Source organism: Cyprinodon variegatus, unplaced genomic scaffold (assembly GCF_000732505.1).
Source record: "Cyprinodon variegatus isolate N-32 unplaced genomic scaffold, C_variegatus-1.0 Scaffold224, whole genome shotgun sequence".
NCBI classification, from domain to species: Eukaryota; Metazoa; Chordata; class Actinopteri; order Cyprinodontiformes; family Cyprinodontidae; genus Cyprinodon; species Cyprinodon variegatus.
The window spans coordinates 255,179-278,823 of NW_015150677.1; the positions used below are offsets into that span (position 1 = coordinate 255,179).

Below are 23,645 nucleotides of genomic sequence, written 5' to 3' on the forward strand. Positions count from 1 at the left end.
TCTCATAGTTGAAATTTATCTATGAATGTAAGAACATTACAGACCTCTCTCATTATTTTAAGTAGGATATCAGTGGCTGATTAATGTGTATTTTTCCTTTTTTTTTGCACTGCCATGTTGCACATACAGTAACATTCTTTTTACAAAACAATCCTCAATGAGAAACATTCTGGTTTTTCAATCACCAAACACAAACCTATGAATAATTCAGACACGTCTTTTTGTTACTGTTGAAAATGTGAAATAAAAGAGCATCCAGTTTAAGTTATAACAATAATGCTGGACTGTGCACACGCCTACACACACATGACAATAGCAAAGGTGAGTCTTGTTTATGGCCAGGGCATAAAAGAGGACCTGGAATCCTCATTGATCTCTAGAGACATTAAGCAGACATGTTCACAGACTTTTTCCTGTATGTGCTGACATTGTGAAATATTGCTGTCCCTCTGCTTTGACTTTATTAGAATATAATAGAATAGAAAATCCATTTATTGTCCCACAATGAGGAAATTCTGGTGTTACAGCAGCAAAAAGATTATAGAAAAACTGGTCACACAAATGTGGACCTTAGAAAAGTGTAGAAGAATAAAAAAAATAAACAAATAAAGTACTGTACTGTAAAGTGTTTTAACAATGTAAATACTGTGCACCTGGAGAATAAATAACCAATATAGAGCGATGGACATTTTTACAGTAATGGATATTTGAAAATAGCAGCAACATCAGAGATGTGCAAAATGACAGCAGCATGCTATTTAACTGACTAAGATAGAAACTGTGCAAAATCAGCATGAATGTAACAACTTACTGAGGTTGTTGGGAACAGTGATGGTTATAAGGTCTGTTTGAGTTCTGAATAAAAATAAACAAGAATGAAGTATCAAATGTGATTTTTTTTTTTTAAAGATTGTGTATTTTCTTTTGTATTTGGTAACATTAACTAGAAAAGCTTCAACAATATACAGCAGACTAGAATTTAAATAATCGCGAACCAATATACCAAACGTACAGTAGAGGGCGCTGTTGTGCCAAATCTGAAATATTTTGGTGAAGAAGAACAACCTCCAGTTTAAAGTGCAGAAATGTCAGGCATCAGACTAATGAGAACCATCAGAGTGAGTGAGTTTGGTGCTCCGTCTGTCCTCAGGCTGTGCTCGGATGTCCCTGTCCCTCAGGCCGGACACAGACAGGTGAGACACCCCGCTGCACGCGAGGCTCTGCGGGTCACAGTTCGCAGGTGGAGGAGAGGAAGTTTAGCCACAATAACAACTACAGAGGAGCTGCAGCCTGAGCTCTCAATCATTAACAGCTCTGACATGAGTGTTAATCTTTGCTTTCCTCTTTGTAAAAAAACATCTAAACAACACATTGATCTCACTACACCGATATCTTTTTTGCTTTCATAAAGTCTTCTGTACTTGGAGGTTATTAAGTAATATTTGTGACCTGATTTAACTATCATTCTGCAAGGCTGAGGTCAGAGTTCATGCGAAGGATTTTGCAGCTTTAGACCTTTTTTTTTTTTTGCAATTAAAGTCACCTGCCGCCATCTTGGTACTCCCCACTGTCACTGAGTCGCACTTTAAAAATGCCATTTAAAGTAATGAAATTACCATAACTATGTAATCAATACATGTACATCATCAATTTAGCCCTTTTGGCACATCATCAGCTAGTGTGTGTGTGTAATATTCTTAATATCAGACTACACTATTATTCAATTCAGTTTATTTCTATAGCGCCAATTCACAAAACATGCCATCTCAAGGAACTTTACAATTCACCAGATCATCCAGTCAGATTGATTAAGAGTTTTCTATTTCAGGAAAACCACTTGATTGCATTGACCTGAATGCAATCCCTCACACTAAGCATGCTTGTAGCGACAGTGGAGAGAAAAAAACACCCTTTAAACAGGAAGAAACCTCCAGAAGAACCAGGCTCAGAGTGAGCGGCCATCTGCTGAGACCGACTGAGGTTTAAGGAGACAGAAGCAGAAATACAAAAGCAGCTGTAAAAGGCGGTCCTGTCCAGGAAACAAACAGCTAGGCAGACAAGCTACGAGCCAACTCCCATGTCAGAGGACGAAGAGAGCACATCCAGCCAGTCACAGTCAGAGAAACAGGACTACACTGGAAAACAGGCCAATCTCCAACATCTATAAACAAAAGTGTTGATGGCGGCAGCACAGCTGATATTTCTCTCCAGGATGGAGTCACAGCCAAACAGGAACAGACAGAGCATAACGTTAGAGATTGAACTAACAGATTCTGCAGAGTAGGAGAATAGAGAGAGAATGAAGCAGAATGCTCCATTTACACATCAATTCTGTTGTCATAGATTTGCATAATATATTATATTATTTATAGACTTCATGGACGTCATACTGAATATGCAATGTAATGTGCCTATTTGCTACCAAATATTACAGTAGTCTACATATGCTGGTGAAGGTTCTCAGCCATCCAGGTCATAGTCATTCCAAAAAGCAATTCACTGGACTTGGTTCGAACAAAACAAGCCTTTGTTGGGCGACTGTATAAAACCTGGAACTCAACGCTATTCCTGACATTGAAAAAGCTTCCTGGATGGGAAGCGACACGTCTTCAAACTAGGAAACCAAGTCCAGTGGATTGCTTTTAATTTTTTTAGGAATAGTCTACATATGGCATGAAACAGCTAGTGTGTGACAAAGTGAGGAATCTATCTTTATTTCAAAAGTCTTAAACCTCCCTGAAAATGAGAAAATTATTGTTGTTGATCCGGTAACAGACACATTTTTTACATTTGCGAATGGTCTGACTAGGGAGTACCAATATGGCGACTGGTGACGTCACAGCACCCTGCACTACTAGCAGCCTATCGGCAATCCAGTGAATAAATAGGAGATCACTGGATGACACGTAAAGGATATAAGGTTAAACAAGTATGATCAATATTTTAAAATCAGGCAAGCCATTACAAAATGATTCAAGTTGTTTTAATTTAGTAATAATTTGGCCATAGAAAAGAACCACATGATTAGGATTTTGTTTGTCATAATCACAGTTTTATGTGCTTATGTAAGAATAATAATTAAAGCCCATAATATACAGACTCCTGGCAGTTTAAAAGTCTTTTCAGCGTGTTTATTCTGAAGGGTTGATTGCTATGGAGAATCTGTGAAGGGAGCTATAGATATGGATAATCAGACCTGCTGGAGCTCAGCACTAAACAAAAAATAATCTGTGGGTTTTGCTGCTGTAATGCTGATATAGATTTTTTACATAAATAATGGTAACACTGATTATTGACATGCCATTTTTTAATCAACAGTAAACAAAAACAGATGGCTATCTGTGTTTCAGAATAAATATTCCTTTTGTGTTGCGTATTTTTAGAGATGACTTTCTAATGGCAAAGCAAACCTCTCATGGGAGGGAAAATCATTTTCTGTTTCAGTCTGGCAGGGATCTGAATAATTTCACTTAAGGCTTAAAGTAAAAAAAAAAAAAGATAGAATAATACTTTTTAACTGGTTCCCAGCTCTGATAAGGTACTTCTAAAACGTATTTAAGATCTCTGTGATGTAGGTACTGATCCGAGTCCAGGCTTGTGGAGTGAACCCCGTGGAAACATACATCCGCTCTGGATCGTACGCCCGGAAGCCCGCCCTGCCGTACACGCCTGGCTCTGATGTAGCAGGAGTGGTGGATGCTGTTGGAGAAGGAGTCAGCGCAGTTAAGGTCGCAGTATAAACCAAACACAGCATTAATTTTGTTTTTATTTAAAGAAATTACCACATATCAATATCTATCTTTTTTTCATATTTTGGGGGGAAAAGAATGAAAATCATATAATTTAAACATAATTATTTTTGTTATAGACAAAGATGTGTCTTCTGGAAGGAAAACAGTTTGAACATATTTCCCCTAGTAGCTCATTTTATCCTTTTTTATTGAAATAAAATCCCTAAAATCTTAATATATCCATGTTTGTTCCTCTGAGGAATGTTTTCCCGGCTCCATACTTTCACCTTGTAGATATATGGGGGAGGGGATTATTGCCTATTCCGCCAGTTCAAGTTACCCCTACAGCATTTTAATTAAACCCAGACCTAGACTCTGCCTGGGACCAGGACCCTTTATTTCACCAAATTCATTCAGCCCAGGTAGTTTTACTTGCATGCTTTGCCATATTTATATCAAAACACATTTACTTCAAACATCCTTTGATTCTATAACATAGAGGTAACCAGGTTCTTATGCTGGAAAGTGTCTCTAAACCATGATACCTCCACCTCCGTACCTCTCATTTTGTATCAGGATGTTTTGCTGGAATGATCTGTGTAAATAACACATTTCTCTTTTGCAAACCTTAAATTGGTCACATACTGTAAGCTTGTGTACAATTTAAAAGCAGACATTATAAGGGTGGACATTGCAGGTGTGTCCTAATTTAGTATTTTTCTCGGTATATGTCCATATTAGTCAGAGGAAGACAAAGGCCTTTGTAAGTTTTCTTATTTCTGTCAGCAGGTGTAAGTACATTCGAAATAAATCCTTAAAAATGTTCTGTTTTCTTTTTTTATTTAAAACAATCATTCAGGGAACTTTAGCTAAATCAGTCTGGAGATAGTCTCCCACATCAGGTGATTGATTTATATTTTTTTTGTTCCAGGCAGGGGATCGTGTCTTCACCACCGCCACAGTGTCTGGAGGTTATGCAGACTATGCTGTAGCAGAGGCTGACTGTGTTCACAAGCTGCCGGATGCTTTAGACTTCACACAGGGAGCAGCCATAGGCATTCCTTACTTCACTGCCTACAGAGCCCTGGTTCACAAGTAAGAACAAACCTTTCCATGACATAGAGGATTCAGGGTTTAAATAGATCTGCACAGCTTTTATTCTGCGTGCAAATACTCAGAAAGCTGAAAGAATATTCATACTCCTGCAGAACATGATAAAAAAAAAAATACATCTATGTACATTTTGACAGTTGAATAGCAGTGGAGTGTTGGAAAAAAGCCAAAAATTTAAATATTGTTATTACCTTGTTTTCCTGAGCTTTCTTGTTCACTTGCTGGCCAATAACCTGAGAGTTTATTGGTGTGTTTTCACATCTCCATATGATTTTGTATCTATATATTTGCACAATCATAATACATTTATTACATTTTCTGTACTGGCACATGGTGACTGCTTTGTCTAGACACAGATTTCTATGTAGGGACTTTTGTTTTAGGATTTTCTTTGGAACTGGAGAAAAAAGATGATCAGATGCAGCGTTGTTCACCCCAGCCCTCTGCCTTTTATTTGGTTATTTATTACATAAACGAGTGCATAATTACAAAGAAGATGAGGATAAAAATATATTTAATGTAGAATGCTTTTGTAAATTAAAATGCAAAAACTACTACTTCCTTTTCTGCCACGCCCCTCTGAACCAACACTTTTAGATCTAGTATTTTAGATGTGTCATTTCATTCGGTTGACAATCACATTGAACTTCCATTAATGTTTTTAAGTAATCCATGGATCTTAATGTAATGTTAGTATTCATTGAGAAGGATGAGGAAAAACCTTAAAGGTAATTCCAGAGTTCAGGGACAACCGGGGTTGTTTTTCACTTTTTGTCAAGCTAGACTGATGTTGAACATTAATAACAATAGTATTTACAGACATTATAATTGAATAACCCATAAATAAATAAATAAAATCTTTATTACACAAGACAAAACAAATGCCATGAATGAATCATATTTAACAAAATTCAATTCGATTGAGAAATACTTTGTTAATCCCAAAGGTTAGTTAGAATTCTTATTTTAACATGGCCTTCGTAATATTCAACTTTTATGAATGATATGCAGTCCTTGTGAAATTTTTTGAGTCAATATTTTCTGCTTTTATTGTTATTTATCAATACCAAAATATAATATTTAAGTAAAATTCAGAACAGTTTTGTTAATAGCATTAATTGATTTCCTATTACTGGTTTGCCTTATTTGACAAGTTTTCATTTTTATATTTGCAAATATTTAATGAGTCGTTTGCTCTTAATAGAAAAACAAAGTTTAAGCTCCTAACTTCAAGTAAATAAAGCTGTAATATCAGAGATTTTGGGGGCCATAGGCATCTAAAAGAGGCAGTAAAACAGAGGTTATCTTACAAACACTACAGCTGTTATTTTGAATTAGGTAACAGCGCCCTCTGGTGGACACCTTATTTACAGCATCGTTGTGAAACCCTGCAGAAATCTGATCTATTGCCAACCATCATTATTTTAATTTACAGCTGAGGAAACAATATTCTGTCTTAAAATCTGAAATCCTATTATAAGGAGCTACCTCTTAGCTATAGATTTACTATACAAATGTGTTTGGAGGGCAAATTCTGTTTTGTAGTTTCATTCTTTTCCAAGATTTTTTTGCAGCTTAATTATCTTTTTCTACAGGAAACGTTCTAGTCAAAGAGGAAATGAGCTGTGACCTTGGTAATTATGGTTATGTTGTGTTTTATAAAAAGGTTTCATTTTTTTGTTGCCTTTCTGTGGTTTTTGCAGAGCTCATGCTAAAGCTGGAGAGACGGTTCTCATCCATGGAGCCAGTGGAGGGGTGAGAGGCTTCCTGATTGTTTCTCAAGGTCCAAGAAGGCCCCAAACAGACAAGACAACTCAGATTCTGATCAGAGAAGCATCCCAGTAGCCATTTTAAAGCCACTAGAGATTCATCCTTAAACTATTTTCACTATTTGCTTTTTAGACCTCTCATATTTATTTATTTATTTATTTTACAAGAAGATAGTTCAAAGCAAATGAGTGTCAGTAATGATGGTGCACAAACATAATTACAGCACCTGTCAGTGCAGCAAAGGAGCAGAAAAAACAAGACACCAACCTCTGAGCAGGTTGTTTGTGAGCATCCAGAGATTTGATATCCTGCTTTCTCTCCTTTAGCTCGATCAGGTAGCAAACCCTCAGCTACTTTAGCATCTCTAGCACTATTATCACTATAGCTACAGGATTTTACTGTTGAACGTAAAGGTTTTCTCCACAGTGTTACTGGTAGATTCCCCACTCCTCTTCAGCCTTACTTAATAAAAAGCTACTGACTGTGGCTCACACCATTGATCATATCTCTGTTAAAACAACAAAAAATACTGCGTTCCTCATAAAAGCAGTATAAAAGTTGTTAAATGCAGCCAGTGATGCGTTATTTCCACATCAGGATATCTCACTACAGAAATACTTAGATTCTCTCCAGCAGCTGAGCTTTGCTCTCTGATGCAGATAAAGCATGTGGCCATTAGGGGGCAGTGTTTGCTTTAAGTACTAGTCCAACAGAGTGGTTTATATGCAGACATGTAATCAGAGCAAACTCACTTATAGGTAAACAGCTTTTGAATAAAAGTCTAATGTAATGGCGTCTACAATGAGAGGGATAATTTTTTATTCTTTTTGTACATTTTTTGTTTAAAGCTTTTGTCAAACATTGTAGTTTAAAGTCTTGCACTGTAGGTTATCTTCAGTACAGACCAGTTTTTCACCAGTATTTAGCTAAAAAATAGGGAATTTATAAAGTAAAGGCATTAGGATGTCATGTCTGAATTAGCTCCAGAATTCCTACCTGTGACCAAGCATCTCAGAGGAATGCATGTTCTTGTCTTTGTGTGTCCCCAGGTTTTCGTAAATATAAATATTTGTAACGATTTTCTACTTTTATAATCAGTTAAAAAGTAAAGCTGAACATGTATTTAATATTTGTGCCTCTAATCTGCTGATATTTAGTCTTACAGATAATAATAATTGAATTTTATTAATCTCCCATTGGAGAAATTTACCTCTGCATTTAACCCATCCCGTCAGGGAGCAGTGGGCTGCCATTGTGCGGCGCCCAGGGAGCAATCGGGGGTTAAGGGTCTTGCTTAGAGAACAAGATTGGCTTTGTGAGTGGGTTTCAAACTCACAACCTCAGGATTTCAAGCTCCAGAACCACCACCACTCCCCTTTCTGCTCCCCGGGCGCTGCACAATGGCTGCCCATTGCTCCCCAAGGGGATGGGTTAAATGCAGAGAAGTAATTTCCCTCTGGGATTATTAGAGTATATAAAAATTAAAATTAAAGATAAAATAAAAAATAAAAATTAATAATAGGATATGATTGTGTGTTTGTATTTCTATTGTTACTGTAAAGATAATATGAAATATTACTAACAGGTGGGCGTGGCGGCGTGCCAGCTGTCCCGGGCTCTGGGCCTCAGGGTGCTGGGGACGGCGGGGACACCTGAAGGGATGAAGCTGGCCCTTGGCAATGGAGCCCACTTGGCTTTTAATCATCGAGAAGAGGGATATATGGATAAAATCCTGGTACTGACCCACACAGGATGGACTCGCAAGTCGCACCATGTTTTCAAAATGCCCTTATTGAATTCTTCAGGTTTTACTTTTTCCTCTCACTTAAATTTTCAGATCGTCAAACATATTTTAACAGCATATAAACATCTTAGTAAATCCAGAAAGCAATTTTTTGAATTATAATATAATATATATATATATATGTAAAAAAAACGTCTTGCAATCTTAAATGAAAAAGTATTGTAGTTTCTGTCTAATCCTAGTAACTGCTTTTACCCCCTATGGTGCCAAGAACAGCCATCAAGAATCTGTGCAAATTAGTAATGAGTCTTTGACATGGCTTTTCTCTGCAGGATCGTTTTAATTTAACTATATTGGGGGTATTTCGGGGCGCCAATGGCCTGGTCAGGGCTATGCCACATTGAAATCGTATTTAAGTCCAGACTTGGACACAGTCCCCTTCAAAAAATGCTTGGAGCAATGCTGCTGCATATCACAAAACCCATGGATTGAGATCCTAGGGAAACCATCACACTGCCGCCACCATGTTTGACTGTCAGGCTTTTTATAGAACATTCTACCTAAAATCTTGGGGCTCATCAGTTTGTGGGATTAAGTTTCAGTATTGTTTACGGCCTTCTAAGGTGCCATTTTTTCTCACTCCTATCTGACCTTAAATCAAACTTTATTTAAAAGTCATTTTTCATACCGTTAGTATGATATATTTGATATTTGAACAGAAATATCTGCAGTGATTACCGTTGTTCTGCTTCTCTTATGACCTCCTTAAGCGGTCGATGAACTCCTAATGATGTCTTAGTTCCTTGTTTTCTATTCTTGTATAACTAATAATTCTTGAATTTCTTTAGATTCTATAATGTTGTTTTTTAAGATCTTGTGCTTCATGCAGTCAGTCGGGTTTCTGTAAAAGTGATTTCTTCATTTTTTTTTTTTAACAGGTTGGGCAATTATTACACGTGGTTTAGTTTCCCACAAACCAAAACTGTGGTTAATCAAAGTTAATTCATCATTCAACAAGAACAAGAGGAATATTTTCACTTAAACTATTTGGATTGGTCCTTTGATAGAATATTCATAAAAAATACTTTGATCTTGGGTTTCCTTTGTTAGATACAAGAATTTGATTGATGATTTGAAACTTTAGCCAAAAATTAGACTTTGTTTCTTAGTTTTTTTTTATTTTTTGAAGATCAGATCTCTATGCTGCACTGTAATGGATACAGAACCACTGGGGTGTGTGTTTGTGGTTTCCAGGAGGCCACAGAGGGCCGGGGTGTGGACGTGATCGTGGAGATGTTGTCCAACGTCAACCTCAGCAAAGACCTCCAGCTGCTGGCCTACGGAGGACGAGTCACGGTCTGCAGGGTTTCACTTTAGGGTCCCTGTGCCTGGGTTATAACTGTCTCTGTGGGCTTTAAACTTGGTTTGAAGCTCTCAGCAGATTCAGCAATATTTTTTATATCCTGAAATGTATTTTTTCGTTTATTTCTAGTTTCTTTTTTCCTGTAGGTTGTTGGTTCAAGGGGCCCTATAGAGATCAACCCCAGAGACACCATGGTCAAAGAGAGCAGCATCATGGGAGTAGCCATTTTCTTCTCCACACCGGTATTGTCCTCAATGTTCTAACTTTTTGTAGATACATCTAAAAAATCTGTAGTTAAACGTAATGACAATTAGGAATCCAACAACATTGCTCGCCGACACCAGTAATGAAACATTTATGATGTGTCCTGTCAGGAGGAGAAGAAGGAGTGTGCAGCGCTGCTCTTTGCTGGGATGGAGGCTGGATGGCTGCGCCCTGTTGTTGGTGCCCAGTACCCGCTGGAGAAGGCTGCCCAGGCCCACCATGACATCATCGAGAGTCCCGGGGCAGCTGGGAAAATTGTTCTGACGATGTAATATAGTGATTTACTAGAGTAAGGGTCAATTCAGGGAGGATCGAATATATTAATGTTCAATAAAAAAAATAAAAGAAGAAATCTAATTATAATGTGAAACATGTCATAAAGATAAATTACATGATTTTTTAAAACTTTATTATAATTATGATGATTTTTATATAAATAAACAAAATATTGAATATTTCCTTCAAGCAATAAAAATATAAAATATATATTAATTAAAATACTGAAATATTGACTAAATGAAAATGGCTGTTATTCTTCAAAAGGTACTTTTAATCTGAAAACCGAGTCCCTTTGGAGTGCAAAGCTGAATTTATTAAATATAACAGTACTCCTGCAGAGAGCTCAAACAGCTGCCAATTCACATTAGATGTTTTTTAACTTATGCAGAATAATTTTGAAGCCTGTTCAACACAGAAACACCTTGTTAAGAATCAGGGATAAATTAAGCTGAACGCATACTTTTCATAAGGTCCATGTTATGGTAAGGCTGATAACTGGAATGAATAGAAAGGATGGGTTTAAATGAGGCTGTAGATTTTGACACGTAAAGCCCATTTCTTCCACCAGCATCTGTTTGTTTGTATTTTAAGAGCTGTGGTTTTACAAAAGTATTCACACCCCTTTGGAATTCTTTTAATATCACATTATGGCCACAGCTTCACTGTGTTTTATTGCACTATAATGTGACAGATTTAAACTAAGAATTTCATCATTGTGTAGTGGGAGAGATAAAAATATGTATTTTTCAAAATGTGTCTCTAATGCCTATCTGAAGAATGATGCATTCATCCCCTGAGTAAATGCTCAGACCCAGCGTTCACAGTAGTTAAGTCTTTACCATCTTTGCACATCGAGAGACTAGATGTCTCTAGATTTGCACAATGCTTTTTGCAAAAGCTGTCACAGTATTTAGAGAGACTCTGAACACTGATTTTAACGTTTTGCCACAGATTGGATGAATTGTATTTTTTCTGTATCTTTAGGATTTATATACTGCTGAAAGGAAAACATTCCCCTATCTATTCTCAAGTCTTTCATCCACAAAAATGTTATTTTTTCAGCATTGCCCTGCATTTAGCTCCAACTCTTCCTACCTAACACAGCATGATGCTGCCATCCTTATGCGTCACCATGGGAATTATTGATTTCAGCGGGATGTGCAGTATTAGACTTCTGGCACCTGAAGCATTTTGGCCCAAAAACTATATCTTGTAGCTTCATGAGATGTTTAGGATTTATTTAGGATATTGTTTCTGAACTTAAACCCCACCCGTTCTGCTGTGTTCTTCGGTTTTTATGATGCTGCTTGGATTTAAACTCAATTCATTTTATTTATATAGCGCCAGTTCACAACTCGTCATCTCAAGGCACTTTACAGTTCAACCAGATCGTACAGTCAAATTGATTCAAAGTTTTCTATCTAAGGAAAAATCTAACCCTAACCCTAAGTTGATTGCATCGACTTATTGACTGGAAGGCAATCCCTCACACTAAGCATGCTTGTAGCGACAGTGGAGAGGAAAAACTCCCCTTTAACAGGAAGAACCAGGCTCAGTGTGAGCGGCCATCTGCTGAGGCCGACTGGGGTTCAAGGAGATGGAAGCAGAGATACAAAAAGCAGCTGTAAAAGGCGGCCCCATCCAGGAAACACACAGCCAGCCAGGCGAGCTCCAAGCCAGCTCTCATGTCAGTGGATGAAGAGAGCACATCCAGACAGTCACAGAGAAACAGGACTACGGTGAAAAACAGGCCGATCTCCAACATCTATAAACAAAAGTGTGGATAGCAGCAGCACCAGGTATCACAGCCAAACAGGAACAGACGACACACTTGGATCAAATCGCAAGGAAGATGTCTATTAAAGGATCCCGTATTATGCAAATTTCACATTATAAACATTTTGTAACAGTTTTATGTTTCCTGAAGCCTGTGTATGAGATTCACAAATGAAGAAGACCCTTTCACCTCTATAACTGCCTTTCTCCACCTCTTGGCTAATGTGTGCTGAAAATGCTCTGCTTGAAAAGCATTCCCCTTATGATGTCATAAGGTCAATCTATGGCCTTCATCTAATGCATTATGTTGTGCTCTTAGGCTATCTTTACAAACTGACAGGTTGTCATGGTTGCAGATTTTCGGGGTGTGGCCTTCGGGAGGACAGGGGTGTGGAAAGGCAGCTCACCCAGAGGATGGCTGAATGAATAAAAGATTATTTTGTGAAGCCAATCTACCTAATCTGAGAGGAATTTTCCTGCACAAACAGCATCTTCAGTGATAATATACAGTATTTTATTTACAAATTTAAAATAATATGGCACTTTTAAGGCACTTTGTAGGAGTTGTTTTTAGTACAGCAGCCAATGAGTACGGGGGCTAAATAAAAATGTATGCCACAAATTTCTGAATGTGATTGGAAGAAAAAAATGAAAACTTCCCTCTTCTTTGTGTAATTTTATAAAAGGTGCACACAACCCATTACATAAAGGGCTGTGGCTGTAACATTAAAATATGGAAAAGTCCCAGAGACAGGATTCAGGAAGTTTTACTGCTACATTTATATCTTGCATTTAGACTTTTTTTCTTTTCAAACACTCGTATTAGCCGTGAATCATGAATTAATAAATTAATGAAAGTAAATGCTTGCATTCCACAGAACCTGATGATGCTTAACACAGGATTGGCTCTCATGAGTCCAAGGCTCCCCTCTGAGGCGGACATGACACCTGGGTTTCTCAGGTGACATTTAGCCCTGCTGAGCATGCTCAGAAGCCAGTCAGGTAACCCAACACACACCCCAAACATGCTCAGGGCTCTGTGGCAACCAGTTAATAACAACTGGTTTTAATCCAGCTGTCAGACATGCATGTTGCTCTAATGGACCGGTATGTGACTTATAACTATCTTCAGCTGTGGAGGGCTTTGCATTGTAATCAAAAAGGTAAGCAGTCGGAATCTCATCAAATGATGATCAAAAATAACTTCTATTCTTATTGGGATTAGTAGCATAGAAGATAAAATATTTTCTGTAGGATAGGCAGAAAAATATTTTTACTTTTTCATCTAAAGCTCTGTTTAGTATTTGAGAAAACTTAATATATTTTAGTCTTTGTTTTGCGGATGTCAAAGCTGCCATTAGAATGAGTGGCAAAGATAGATTTATATGTCTTTAAATCTGGCAGCTTATAGATAGAAACAACCTCATGATTTAAAACCTTTATCAAGCATCTAGGAAGTCTGTTTGGGGTAAAAACAGTGAGCTTTATTTACCACATGCCTATAAACCCACATATATCATACCTTTTCATTTCTAACAACGTCCACCAAAGCTGTGAAAACATTTTTATTAATGTTTTAGTTTGCAGATTAACAATAAAAGAGAACCTGCTGACATAAAAGTAAAAAAAAAAGAATAAACTGAGTGGGTTCAGGAACTTTTTTTTTTTAGAAATGTTATTACCTCTAAACAAAGAGAAACTTGACTAATTAACTGCATGTACTCAAAAAAGAAATAATCATTAAAAATGAAAAACCTTTTTCTCATATGTGGAACTCTTTCTGTTTAGATTATTCCTGTGCTCGCCTAACTACTAATGTGCATCCTTGGAAAACTGAAAGTTTTCTTCATTTATCTTGTAATAAAAAAAAGGTTATTCAAGTTACCAAAAATACATATTTTTTAATTGGTTTAAAATAGAACATAACTTTCTGATTGAGATGTGCTGATAAAGACAAACAGACTAAGAAGTCTTCTCTCTCTTCTAACCTTTCTAGCCAATGTGAAAACAGGAAGTGGATTTTTAGATGCCGCAAAAACCTACAAGTCTGTAAAAAAAATTAGAAAGGCTTCCATTACAGGAAATGACTGAAAAAAGTGCAAAAGCTACAGAGCCACTGTCAAAAGCAGCCAAAGAACATAATAAAATGTCCACAATCCAACTAAAAACAGGCATTATAATACATTCAAAACCCACAGTTATTCATACACTGGACCAATTTATATTAAAAATGATATCAACCAGAGATACTAGACCAGCACATCTTAAAGGACAGAAAACAAACCAATGGAAATGAAGTGCCAATTTGAGTTTAATTTTTTAATTTTTTATTAAAAGGATATTTTTAGTAAAAATGACATTTCAAAGATTTTTTTTTCAATTATCAATAAGGCAAGGCAATTTTATTTGTATCAGACGATTTAGTTCATGGACACGTCAAAGTGCTTTACATGAATTAGATAATAAGATAGAAGAAAAATAAAAGCAGAATAAAAACAAACAACAACAACAAAAAAAAACAATAGACAATGTTCATAGGAATTACATTAATCAACCTCTTCCAGCGTTTTGTATGTATCTGCTGGGATCAGGATGATGATGATGATGATGATGATGATGATGATGATGATGATGATGATGATGATGATGATGATGATGATGATGATGATGATGATTTATCTTTAGCTGAAAAACTTTCAGTCTTCAATCTTAGAAGACCTCCTTGCCATTACCCTAATCCAGGGGCCTTCAACTTTTTCCATGCCAAGGACCCCAAACTGATGGTGAGATGGAGCGGGGACCCCCTAATTATATATAACATTGCATATTGCATGAAATTGTGTTATATCAAACTGGTCCTATAGTCACTCTATTACAGATGGAGTCATGTAACGAAAATATTTTCTCCCTGGGATTATTTAAGTATTTCTGATTCCTAGTTGATGGGACAGGTGTTGCAAATGAAACGGTGCCCAGCTTGAAAGAGCTCCTGTGTGCCGCTGAATGTGTGCATTGAAGACTGAAAGAGATGTTCTGCCTCCATTTATCTGTTTACTAAAGTGTGTTGAATTCATGTTAATGTGGATTTAAAGACATTTCAATTAGTAGAAAAATTGCAGGGGGGATATAAAAAAAAGTCTAATCAGCCAAAAATTTTGTGGCCCCCATGCAGTACCTCTGTGGACCCCATAGGGGTCATGAACCCCCTGTTGAGAACCTCCACACTAATCTATAGATCATTCTGCAGATTCTCTATAAGATTTATGTCCTGAATGGCTGAATGTTTGTTTAAACAAAAGCGTACTCTCTTAGCTTAAAGCTAAGTCTGCTAGGGATATGAATTAAATAAGGTTAAAAGGTGAACCTTATAGGTAAAATATCTTATTAAAGTGTTCCTGTCAATATGTATTCTTATATTTATTAGTTGTATGGTTGGAGTTTATTTCTGTATGTTTAAAGTGTAAAGAGGACAAAAATGAATAACAATATGCAGAGGAAAAATAAAAATAAATGAAGGAAAGATGTGAAACAAGAAATTAGATTTAACCTAAATAAGGATTTCAGGAAGAGTCAGCCCACAAAAACTCAGATGAAAAAAGATTCATGCTTGGATGTTTCACAAACCTTTAATCTTATTTTGATGAAGAAATGTGTGTTTCTTCCTGGCATGAATAACGTTGATGTTGCAAAATCATTTCTGAGGCTTAAATGTTTTAAGGACTTTTTTTTCTCCAAGGGGATGTTTTAAACTACATTTTTCTCCGAGACGAACCTCAGAGGTGTTCTTCGTCAGGCAACATAATTACCTGAGCTTTAATTTTCTGTTTTTCTCCTCAGAAATTCTTGTCTTGTTTTGGCAGCATGCTTTAGATCAGATTTTTTTTTTGCTCCAAACTTTCAGACTGGGTGTTTTCTTAAGTCAGCCCGTGTTTATGAACATTCCCACACATACCGTCTCCAAAACATATGTTATTTATTTCTTGCAGCACAGTAATCGTCTATGAGCGCATCATGGTCAGAGTTATGCATTCACAGAGTGCTTTTGGTCATATTTTACCAAACAGACACGATTAACAGCAAGCTTTTTTTCCACCGTATCAGATAATTCTAGAACTCATAAACAGATTCTTTCGTTTCTTTGGTATTTCCTCTCTATGTGTAAATAGGCTGCATGCATGATGCAATGAGATCATTGTGCTTTTCACTGTTTTCTTATTGCAGTTTGATTATATTAAGAATGGTTTTTTAACTATGCCCAGGAATATAAGACTGTAACAAATAACAAAAAACATTTGAATGTTTGCATTTTTCCTAAATCAACCCATGATCAAAATAACAAACACGGCCTCGATGTAAACATCAACTGTCACTAATGTTTGAATAAATGCTGAAAAACTACAGAGCCATTTAGTAGCTTCTGGACTAATTCTGGGTTAGAAAGTCCCACATTTAACCCTACAGCTGTTTAATCTCATGTTAAATTGCAGAATTTAAGATTCCACCAACTTTATTATTTTTTGCAACATTCCAGCAGTGCAAATATTGGGGAGGATCCTCAGCATGATGCTACCACTACTATGGTGGACACTTGGGAATTAATTATAAAACTTCTCTCTTTCACCTGTCCATAGGCAGCTATATTATTCAATGGGGTGTCATTTTTTTTCTTTCTCAGCGAAAGCCTTGTCTTTGTTGAGGTAAACTATAGTGTTTATGATCAATTTCTTATTTTATTATCAGCTGGGATCATGGTGGTTTTTAGGTATCTCACTTAAAAAAATGTATGAACTGATGCCTCTGCAGCTTCAAACAATATGCAGCCATTTAAGGGGGTGCATTGTCATGTTTTTTTTAAGGACCCATGCATCATCACAGAATAATACATAAAAATAGACAGAACTAATAAAAATGTACAAGTGGATACAAAGCTTGAGAAGGGGACCACCCCAAAAAAAGGATATTTTTATCAAAAGGCATGGTCACGGAAGGATCCTTTGGAAAACAAAAATAACCACATAGTCTATATACATTGATGCAGGGGTAGAGAAAAGAAAGGGAAATCAAAATACCTAATTAGAGGGAATGAGTTGCAGGCAAAGAAGAGAGAACTAATTAAGCAGACAAATTGTGCTGAATTCATGCAGACTATGTTCCACTGCTCTGTCAACCATCTCAAAATGTGTTTTACGGCAGTTGACATAAATGCATGGAATATCTGCTCATGCATCCAGACAGCCACCCTCTTTTTGGTCGTCTGACATGCTGTGGTGCAGTGGAGCCCGTGGGAATTACTGCAATAAAGTAAAAAGATGCGGAGGGTGCTGTCTGAATGATTGAGGGAGGAGAATCAATTCGGTGTCAATAAAAAGTCAATAAAACTAAATGGTGAAAGAATTGTGAAACACAAAATAATGAAGATATAATAAAAATAAGAAAATGAAACTAAAGAAGCCAAGACAACAAATAATATAATAAAAACATGTACACAAGAGAACTCAAACATGTATATGTGTATTTGAGACCTAAATTTAGCTTTATATCTATAGCACCTGAAGTAAAACTCAGTTGGCCAGAGTACTTTATACGCCCTTAAAGCTCATAGACCAAGAAATATATTACATAAAAAATAAAGGCAAATTTATTTATATAGCACAATATAGTACATGAAAAATTCAAAGCGCTTTACAGTAGTCAGATAATAAAATAGAATAAAAAATAAAAGCAGAATAAAAGCAAATAAAGATAGAAACATGAGTAAAACAAATTAAACATTTGGAGTATAACAGTCAAAAGCATTTCTAAACTAATGGGTCTTTAAATTTGAATGAGAAGAACTCAGGCTTTCAACTCTTTTCCAGTCTTCTGGGTGTTTGTTTCAGATAAGTGCAGCATAGGAACTAAATTCTGCTTCTCCATGTTTGGTTCAAGTTCTGGGCAGGGGTGGATTTAGGGAATTTGGGGCTCTAGTCAAAAACAAGCATGGGGCCCTCTGAATTGAGAAGATAACACATAAAACAGACCCATTATACAGATACAGAAATTTTAAAAGAATAGACATACATTATTTGTTATGTGTTTCGTCCCTCTCTTCTTGTCCCTTTTCTTGTTGTTTTCCTCTCTATGCTTTGCACTCAGCTAACTTTTCGTTCTCTCAAAAGCAATGAAAGATTTTTTCCAATTACTAAGCTCACTTATCTGATTGCTCCTTCCTGTGTTTCCAAAAAGGCGACGGCAAAAGTAAATAACACATTCCTTCTTTTTACTGTAGAAAATCCATGATCTACTTATCTGTTCTCAGTTTTTCATTTGTATGAATAATACCTGCATGAATCATGACAGCAGGCAAGATAGAGGAGAGTAGGAGGCGGGGTTACCAATCTACTTACTCTGGAGAGCAGATTTCGGTGCTTTTATATGTTGTCGCCAAAGTCTCCAGTAGCAGAAAGAAGTAGCTAGATTTGGCACTAGCCGCTTTTTTAAAATAAAAGCGCTAGAGGGGTCTGAAAATTTGCTAAATATAGCAATAAAAGCTCTAAGTACGCAACACTGCTCTTCACACTTAATATTATAAAGGTTCTGATGGCATTTTGGTGAAAGGATTTTTATCAAAAACAAAATTAATGTGCACAAATAAGGAATAGTTGTATTAACTATACATGTAAACAGATATGCAACTGCCTGGCATTGCCTAATGGCAAATACCCCCCCTGGTTCTGAGTGGACAGAGTAGCCTTGAACTAGGGACCTGAGTAGTATGGGAGGTTGATACACTGAGAACAAATGTGTATTGAGGTGTTGATCCATTCAGTGATTTAAAGACTAACAGAAGGATTTTAAAGTCTATTCTCTGAGCTTCATTGAGCCTTGGAAGGACTTCAGAAAAGGCTTGATGTGCTCTACTTTCTTAGTTCTAGTGAGAACATGGGCAGCAGCATCCTGGATCAGCTGCAGCTTTGTGATGAACTTTTTAGGCAAACCTGTGAAGACACTGTTGCAGTGATCAATTCTACTGAAGATGAATGGATGAATTAGTTTTTCTAGAACCTGCTTGGACATTAGTCCTTTAATCCTGGAAATGTTCTTCAGGTGATAAAAGGCTGACTTACTAACAGGATTTATGTGCATCTGAAGGTTCAGGTCTGAGTCAATTATGACACCAAGATTTTGGCCATAATCAATGGTTTCTAGCTGTAGTAGCTGAAGCTGTGAGCAAACTCTGAGTCTCTCCTCCGTTAGTCTGAAGATTATTATCTCAGTTTGTTTTTTTATACTGTTGGAGAAAATTTTGGTGCATCCATATATATCTGCATCTACCCAACCCTCTAATAGGTGAACCTATTAGAGGGTTGGTGACATTGTGATGTAAATCTGTGTGTCGTCTGCATGGTTATGGTAACTGATCTGGTTGTTTCCTAAAACCTGAGCCAAGCATGTAGATGTTGAATAAGAGGGTTCCCAGAATGGAGCCTTGAGGAACCCCGAATGGGATTTTTGTGGTCTCTGATTTAGAGAGATGTCAAGTAACGAAATAAAGTACAAATACTTCATTACTGTACTTAAGTACAATTTTTAGGTATCTATACTCTACCCTATTACTTTTTTTTTTTATACCTCTGACTTCTACTTATTACGTTTTTACACAAGTATCTGTACTTTCTATTCTTTACATTTTTAAAACAAATGTTACAAATTACTCTTGGCTTCGGTTTAATGTTTATAGATATTTATTTCACGTCATGTGAGCCATCCAATGCAGATCATTAGCTCCATCCACATCTAGAGAAAACTAGTGTCATTGGATGAGTCATATAACGCAAACACTCATTGGTTAGCTAAAGGAAATTTATCACAAGCAAGCAGGTGTTCTTCAAACTGCAATCGTGAATTGTCTATGCCATGCTACAATGTCGGATTCAGAAAAAGATGTCGAAATGTCTGAAAGGTCGGACACAGGCGAGAGCGTATCAGGAGATGGAGACCAACAAGACATCCCTCATCCTTGGTCCTATCTCAAATAATTTTTCAATATAGTCGAAAAATTTAGCTTTCAATTCATATAGTGGCATCTGGCTGCTTTTTTAAATGTTACTTTATACTTTTATACTTTAAGTAGTTTTTGTACTTGCTCAGTTTATACTTCAACTTTTACCAGAGTGCTTTTAAACTGCAGTATCTATACTTCTACTTAAGTAACAAATGTGTGTACTTTTGACACCACTGCTGATTTAAAATTCCCTACTAATACACAGAGCTCCCTGTCCTTCAGGCAGGATTTAAACCAGTCCAGGGCTGTACCAGAAAGGCTGACCCTGTTTTCCAGATGCTCTAATGAAATTCAAGTGATCAACAGTATCAAAAGCTGCACTGAGGTCCAGTAATACCAGCACTGTGTTTTTTCAAGAATCTGAATTTAAATGGATGTCATTGAAAAACTTAATAAGGGCAGACTCAGTACTGTGGTTGGCACGGAAACCTGACTGGAAGACATCAATGCAGCTACTCATTGTTAAAAAGGTATTTAGCGGTTGAAATACATCTTTTTCAATAATCCTACTGTTTAAGGGGAGGTTTAAGATAGGTCTGTAGTTCTGAAGGACCAATTTGTCCAAGCCTCTCTTTTTAACAATGGTTTGATCATTTTTGTTTTTAAGGCTCAGTGAAAACACCTAACATAAGGGATGTGTTTATTTGAATCAAATCAGACTCTAAAACCTTAATTAAACCTGTAGGTAAAACATCAAGACAGCAGGAAAAGGAGTTCAGCTGCTGAACAGTTTCTTCTAAATTCTTGCAGTTTATTGGGTAGAATATTGGGCAGTATATTTATTAAGAGTTTTCCAAATAGTTTGGTACAATGGAACATAAATTAGAAATAACACATGTCTATGTAATAAAAAAAAAAGAAAAAAGAAAACAAATAAATAAACAGACATAAAACAAAATAACAGGGAGATACAGGGCGTATTATTCAAGATGATGATATATGCTGTTGCATCACTGATACTTTAAATCAAAACAGACTTTATTAAAGAAGAGGTGAATGGCTCATTATGAGTCTCAAAATTGTTCAAGGTCTCCATCAAATTGAGCAAGATGGTCCATGAATGGTTGCCAAATCTTATAGAATTTTTTAAGACTGTCCGTCATGGCATATCGGATTTTCTCCATGTGCAATACAGAGGTAAGATCTCTTAGCCAAAGACTGCTTTTCTAATACCCTGTATTTTCTCACCAAAAATATTTTGCAATGTCATTGCAGACGTTTTTAATGTGGTGTTCAATGAGGAGTCCAATCTTTCGCCACCTTTGTTCAGCTGAAATTAAAACAATTATGATTAAATCTAAAAAAAAAAAAAAGCAGATGAATAACCCAAATAATAAAAAACCCAAAAAAGCCAACATCTCAAACTGAGTTAAAGGTCAGAAAAGAGAAAGAGCTGTCACTTTTGTAAACTCTCTTTAAAAATAAATATGTGGTTCCACATTAATTCAGACCCACTTCTCCTTTTAATACATGCAGTCTGTTTTATGATCATTCTATTCACTCTGAAATTCATGCCAACGATGAAGGGAGAAGACTGACTCAAACCGTTTTCTATATTTGTCAGTAAAGCTGCCTGGGTGAAGTCTAAAAAGATTAAATACATTTATTATGTTTGGATGTAAAGATACTACACTGTGATAAGGTAGCTGCTTTTCTCTGGTCCTGATGGATGGTTCTGCAAAGTAACACAAACGTCTTTATCATGTCACACTGTGAGAGAAAGGAGCTGCAGCAGAAGCACAATAGGCCTCTATTAGCTTCAGTATTTGGTTGTCCTGTTGGTGTCCTGTTTGTCTGCCTAGCAACAAAACAGAAACGTTCTCAGAAATTGGTCTTATGAATCTTTAAACACTTAATTGAAATATTCAAATTACAGCTAGAAAGCCCTGCGCACAATGCCTGAGAGAGGTTTTTTTTTAACAGCATAGGAGCATTTATTTATTGTATTTCATCAATAAAAACTCTCACTTTAAATTATTTCCATAACGGTGCAGCACCTTTCTCAGTTCAAATAGCAAATAGCTGATTTTGATCAACTTTTGTTTATTTTCAGGAGGTTTTACACTTTTAGTTGTACAAAGATATAATTCCCAGTGTTTTCACAATGTGCTTTCAGATTAAACAGATAATGATTGTGACGGTAATGAAGCTGTATCGCGTGACAGCCATGTGGAAGAGATGCTGCCTCATCTTCATGTTGGATCTTCTGTAGCACACAATGACCTGTGAGGATTCCTTCACAGCAAAATGCCAGAAACAATGAAGTGGAAAATGACAGAAGAGTTTACACAGATTTTTGAATTTGTCTGCAGGTGTTTTGCTGATACTCCTGCTGTCAGTTGTTAAAGCCCAGCGTGTCCCATCATGTCCTGCTTCCTGCGCGGTTTGCTCTAAAGATGCAGTTATCTGTCAAAGACTTGCTAACATCATTGGTATGAAACACACAGGTTCATTCTTCTCCAAGTGTCTACTTGGAGAAGAGAAGAAGTGTTTGGTTGATATTTATGTGTCTTTGAGCAGATGCTGCAGATTCAACCCAGGCTCTGCTGCTAACAGAGGGCTCCATCTCTGTGGTCCAACCTGCTTCACTGTCAGACCTCAGGAACATCACAGTTATAGGTCAGAGCAAATTTGGACTGGCTGTTTGCAGAAGAAGCATTCATTCTCTTTAGATATATATATTTTTTTACATGTTGTCACATTGCAGCTGCAAAACTGTGTGTGCTTTACTGTGATTTCAATGTGTTATGGAAAGAAGATCAAACCTGTACATAAATAAACGTCTGAAATTAGTATAAAAGGCAAGGTAAGTTTATTTTAATATTAATAAAACTGACATATTACAATAGTAGGGTTTATTTATTTACATATATATGTATATATATATATAAATACACATTCATTTATACAGTGCCTTGCAGAAGTATTCAGCCCCCTTGAACTTATTGACCTTCTGCCACATTTCAGGCTTCAAACCTAAAGATGTAAAATTATCATTTTTTATAAATTTTTTGTAGTGGAACGAAATTTAAGCGTGTAAAATATATCGGCCTAAATTACCGATGATGATAACAAGAATCCACCTGTGTGTAATCAAGTCTCCATATAAATGCACCTGCTCTGTGATCGTCTCAGAGGTCTGTTTAAAGCGCAGAGAGCATCATGAAGAACAAGGAACACATCAAGCAGAGCTGAGATACCATTGTGGAGAAGTTTAAAGCTGTATTTGGATACAAAACTATTTCCCAAGCTTTAGACATCCCAAGGAGCACTGTGGAAGCACTAATATTGATAGAGAAGAAGTATTAGACCAATGTAAATCTATGAAGCCCCGCCCATCCTTTTAAACTTTTAGCTCAAATGAGGAGATGACTGATAAGAGATGCAGCCAATTGGCCCATGATTCCTCGGGGGGGAACTGCAGAAATCTACAACTGAGGTGGGACACTCTGTCCATAGGACAACAATCAGCTGTATACTGCAAAAATCTGGCCTTTATGGAAGAAATCCATTTCTAAAAGATTTGCATAAAAATTCTAAAGTTTGCCACAAGCCACCTGG

At 36.6% G+C, this 23,645-nt stretch overlaps 2 protein-coding genes across 2 annotated transcripts in view; both read left to right on the top strand.

The window, feature by feature from the left end:
- The first annotated feature begins 1,058 nt into the window (after nt 1–1,058).
- Nucleotides 1,059–10,296, top strand: cryz (crystallin zeta). Its single transcript, XM_015380889.1, has 8 exons — nt 1,059–1,193; nt 3,576–3,728; nt 4,663–4,826; nt 6,548–6,599; nt 8,200–8,349; nt 9,613–9,714; nt 9,868–9,963; nt 10,096–10,296. Exons 1-8 carry the CDS (start codon nt 1,086–1,088, stop codon nt 10,255–10,257), a joined length of 987 nt encoding a protein of 328 aa, XP_015236375.1. The 5' UTR covers nt 1,059–1,085; the 3' UTR covers nt 10,258–10,296.
- A 2,818-nt stretch (nt 10,297–13,114) lies between these two features.
- LOC107088602 overlaps nt 13,115–23,645 on the top strand; it is a 16,585-nt gene continuing 6,054 nt past the window's right edge. Inside the window, exons 1-4 of the mRNA XM_015380885.1 lie at nt 13,115–13,203; nt 22,201–22,309; nt 22,397–22,516; nt 22,605–22,703. Coding sequence (XP_015236371.1) covers nt 22,303–22,309; nt 22,397–22,516; nt 22,605–22,703 — 226 coding nt within the window. The 5' untranslated portion in view covers nt 13,115–13,203; nt 22,201–22,302. The remainder of the gene's footprint in view (nt 13,204–22,200; nt 22,310–22,396; nt 22,517–22,604; nt 22,704–23,645) is intronic.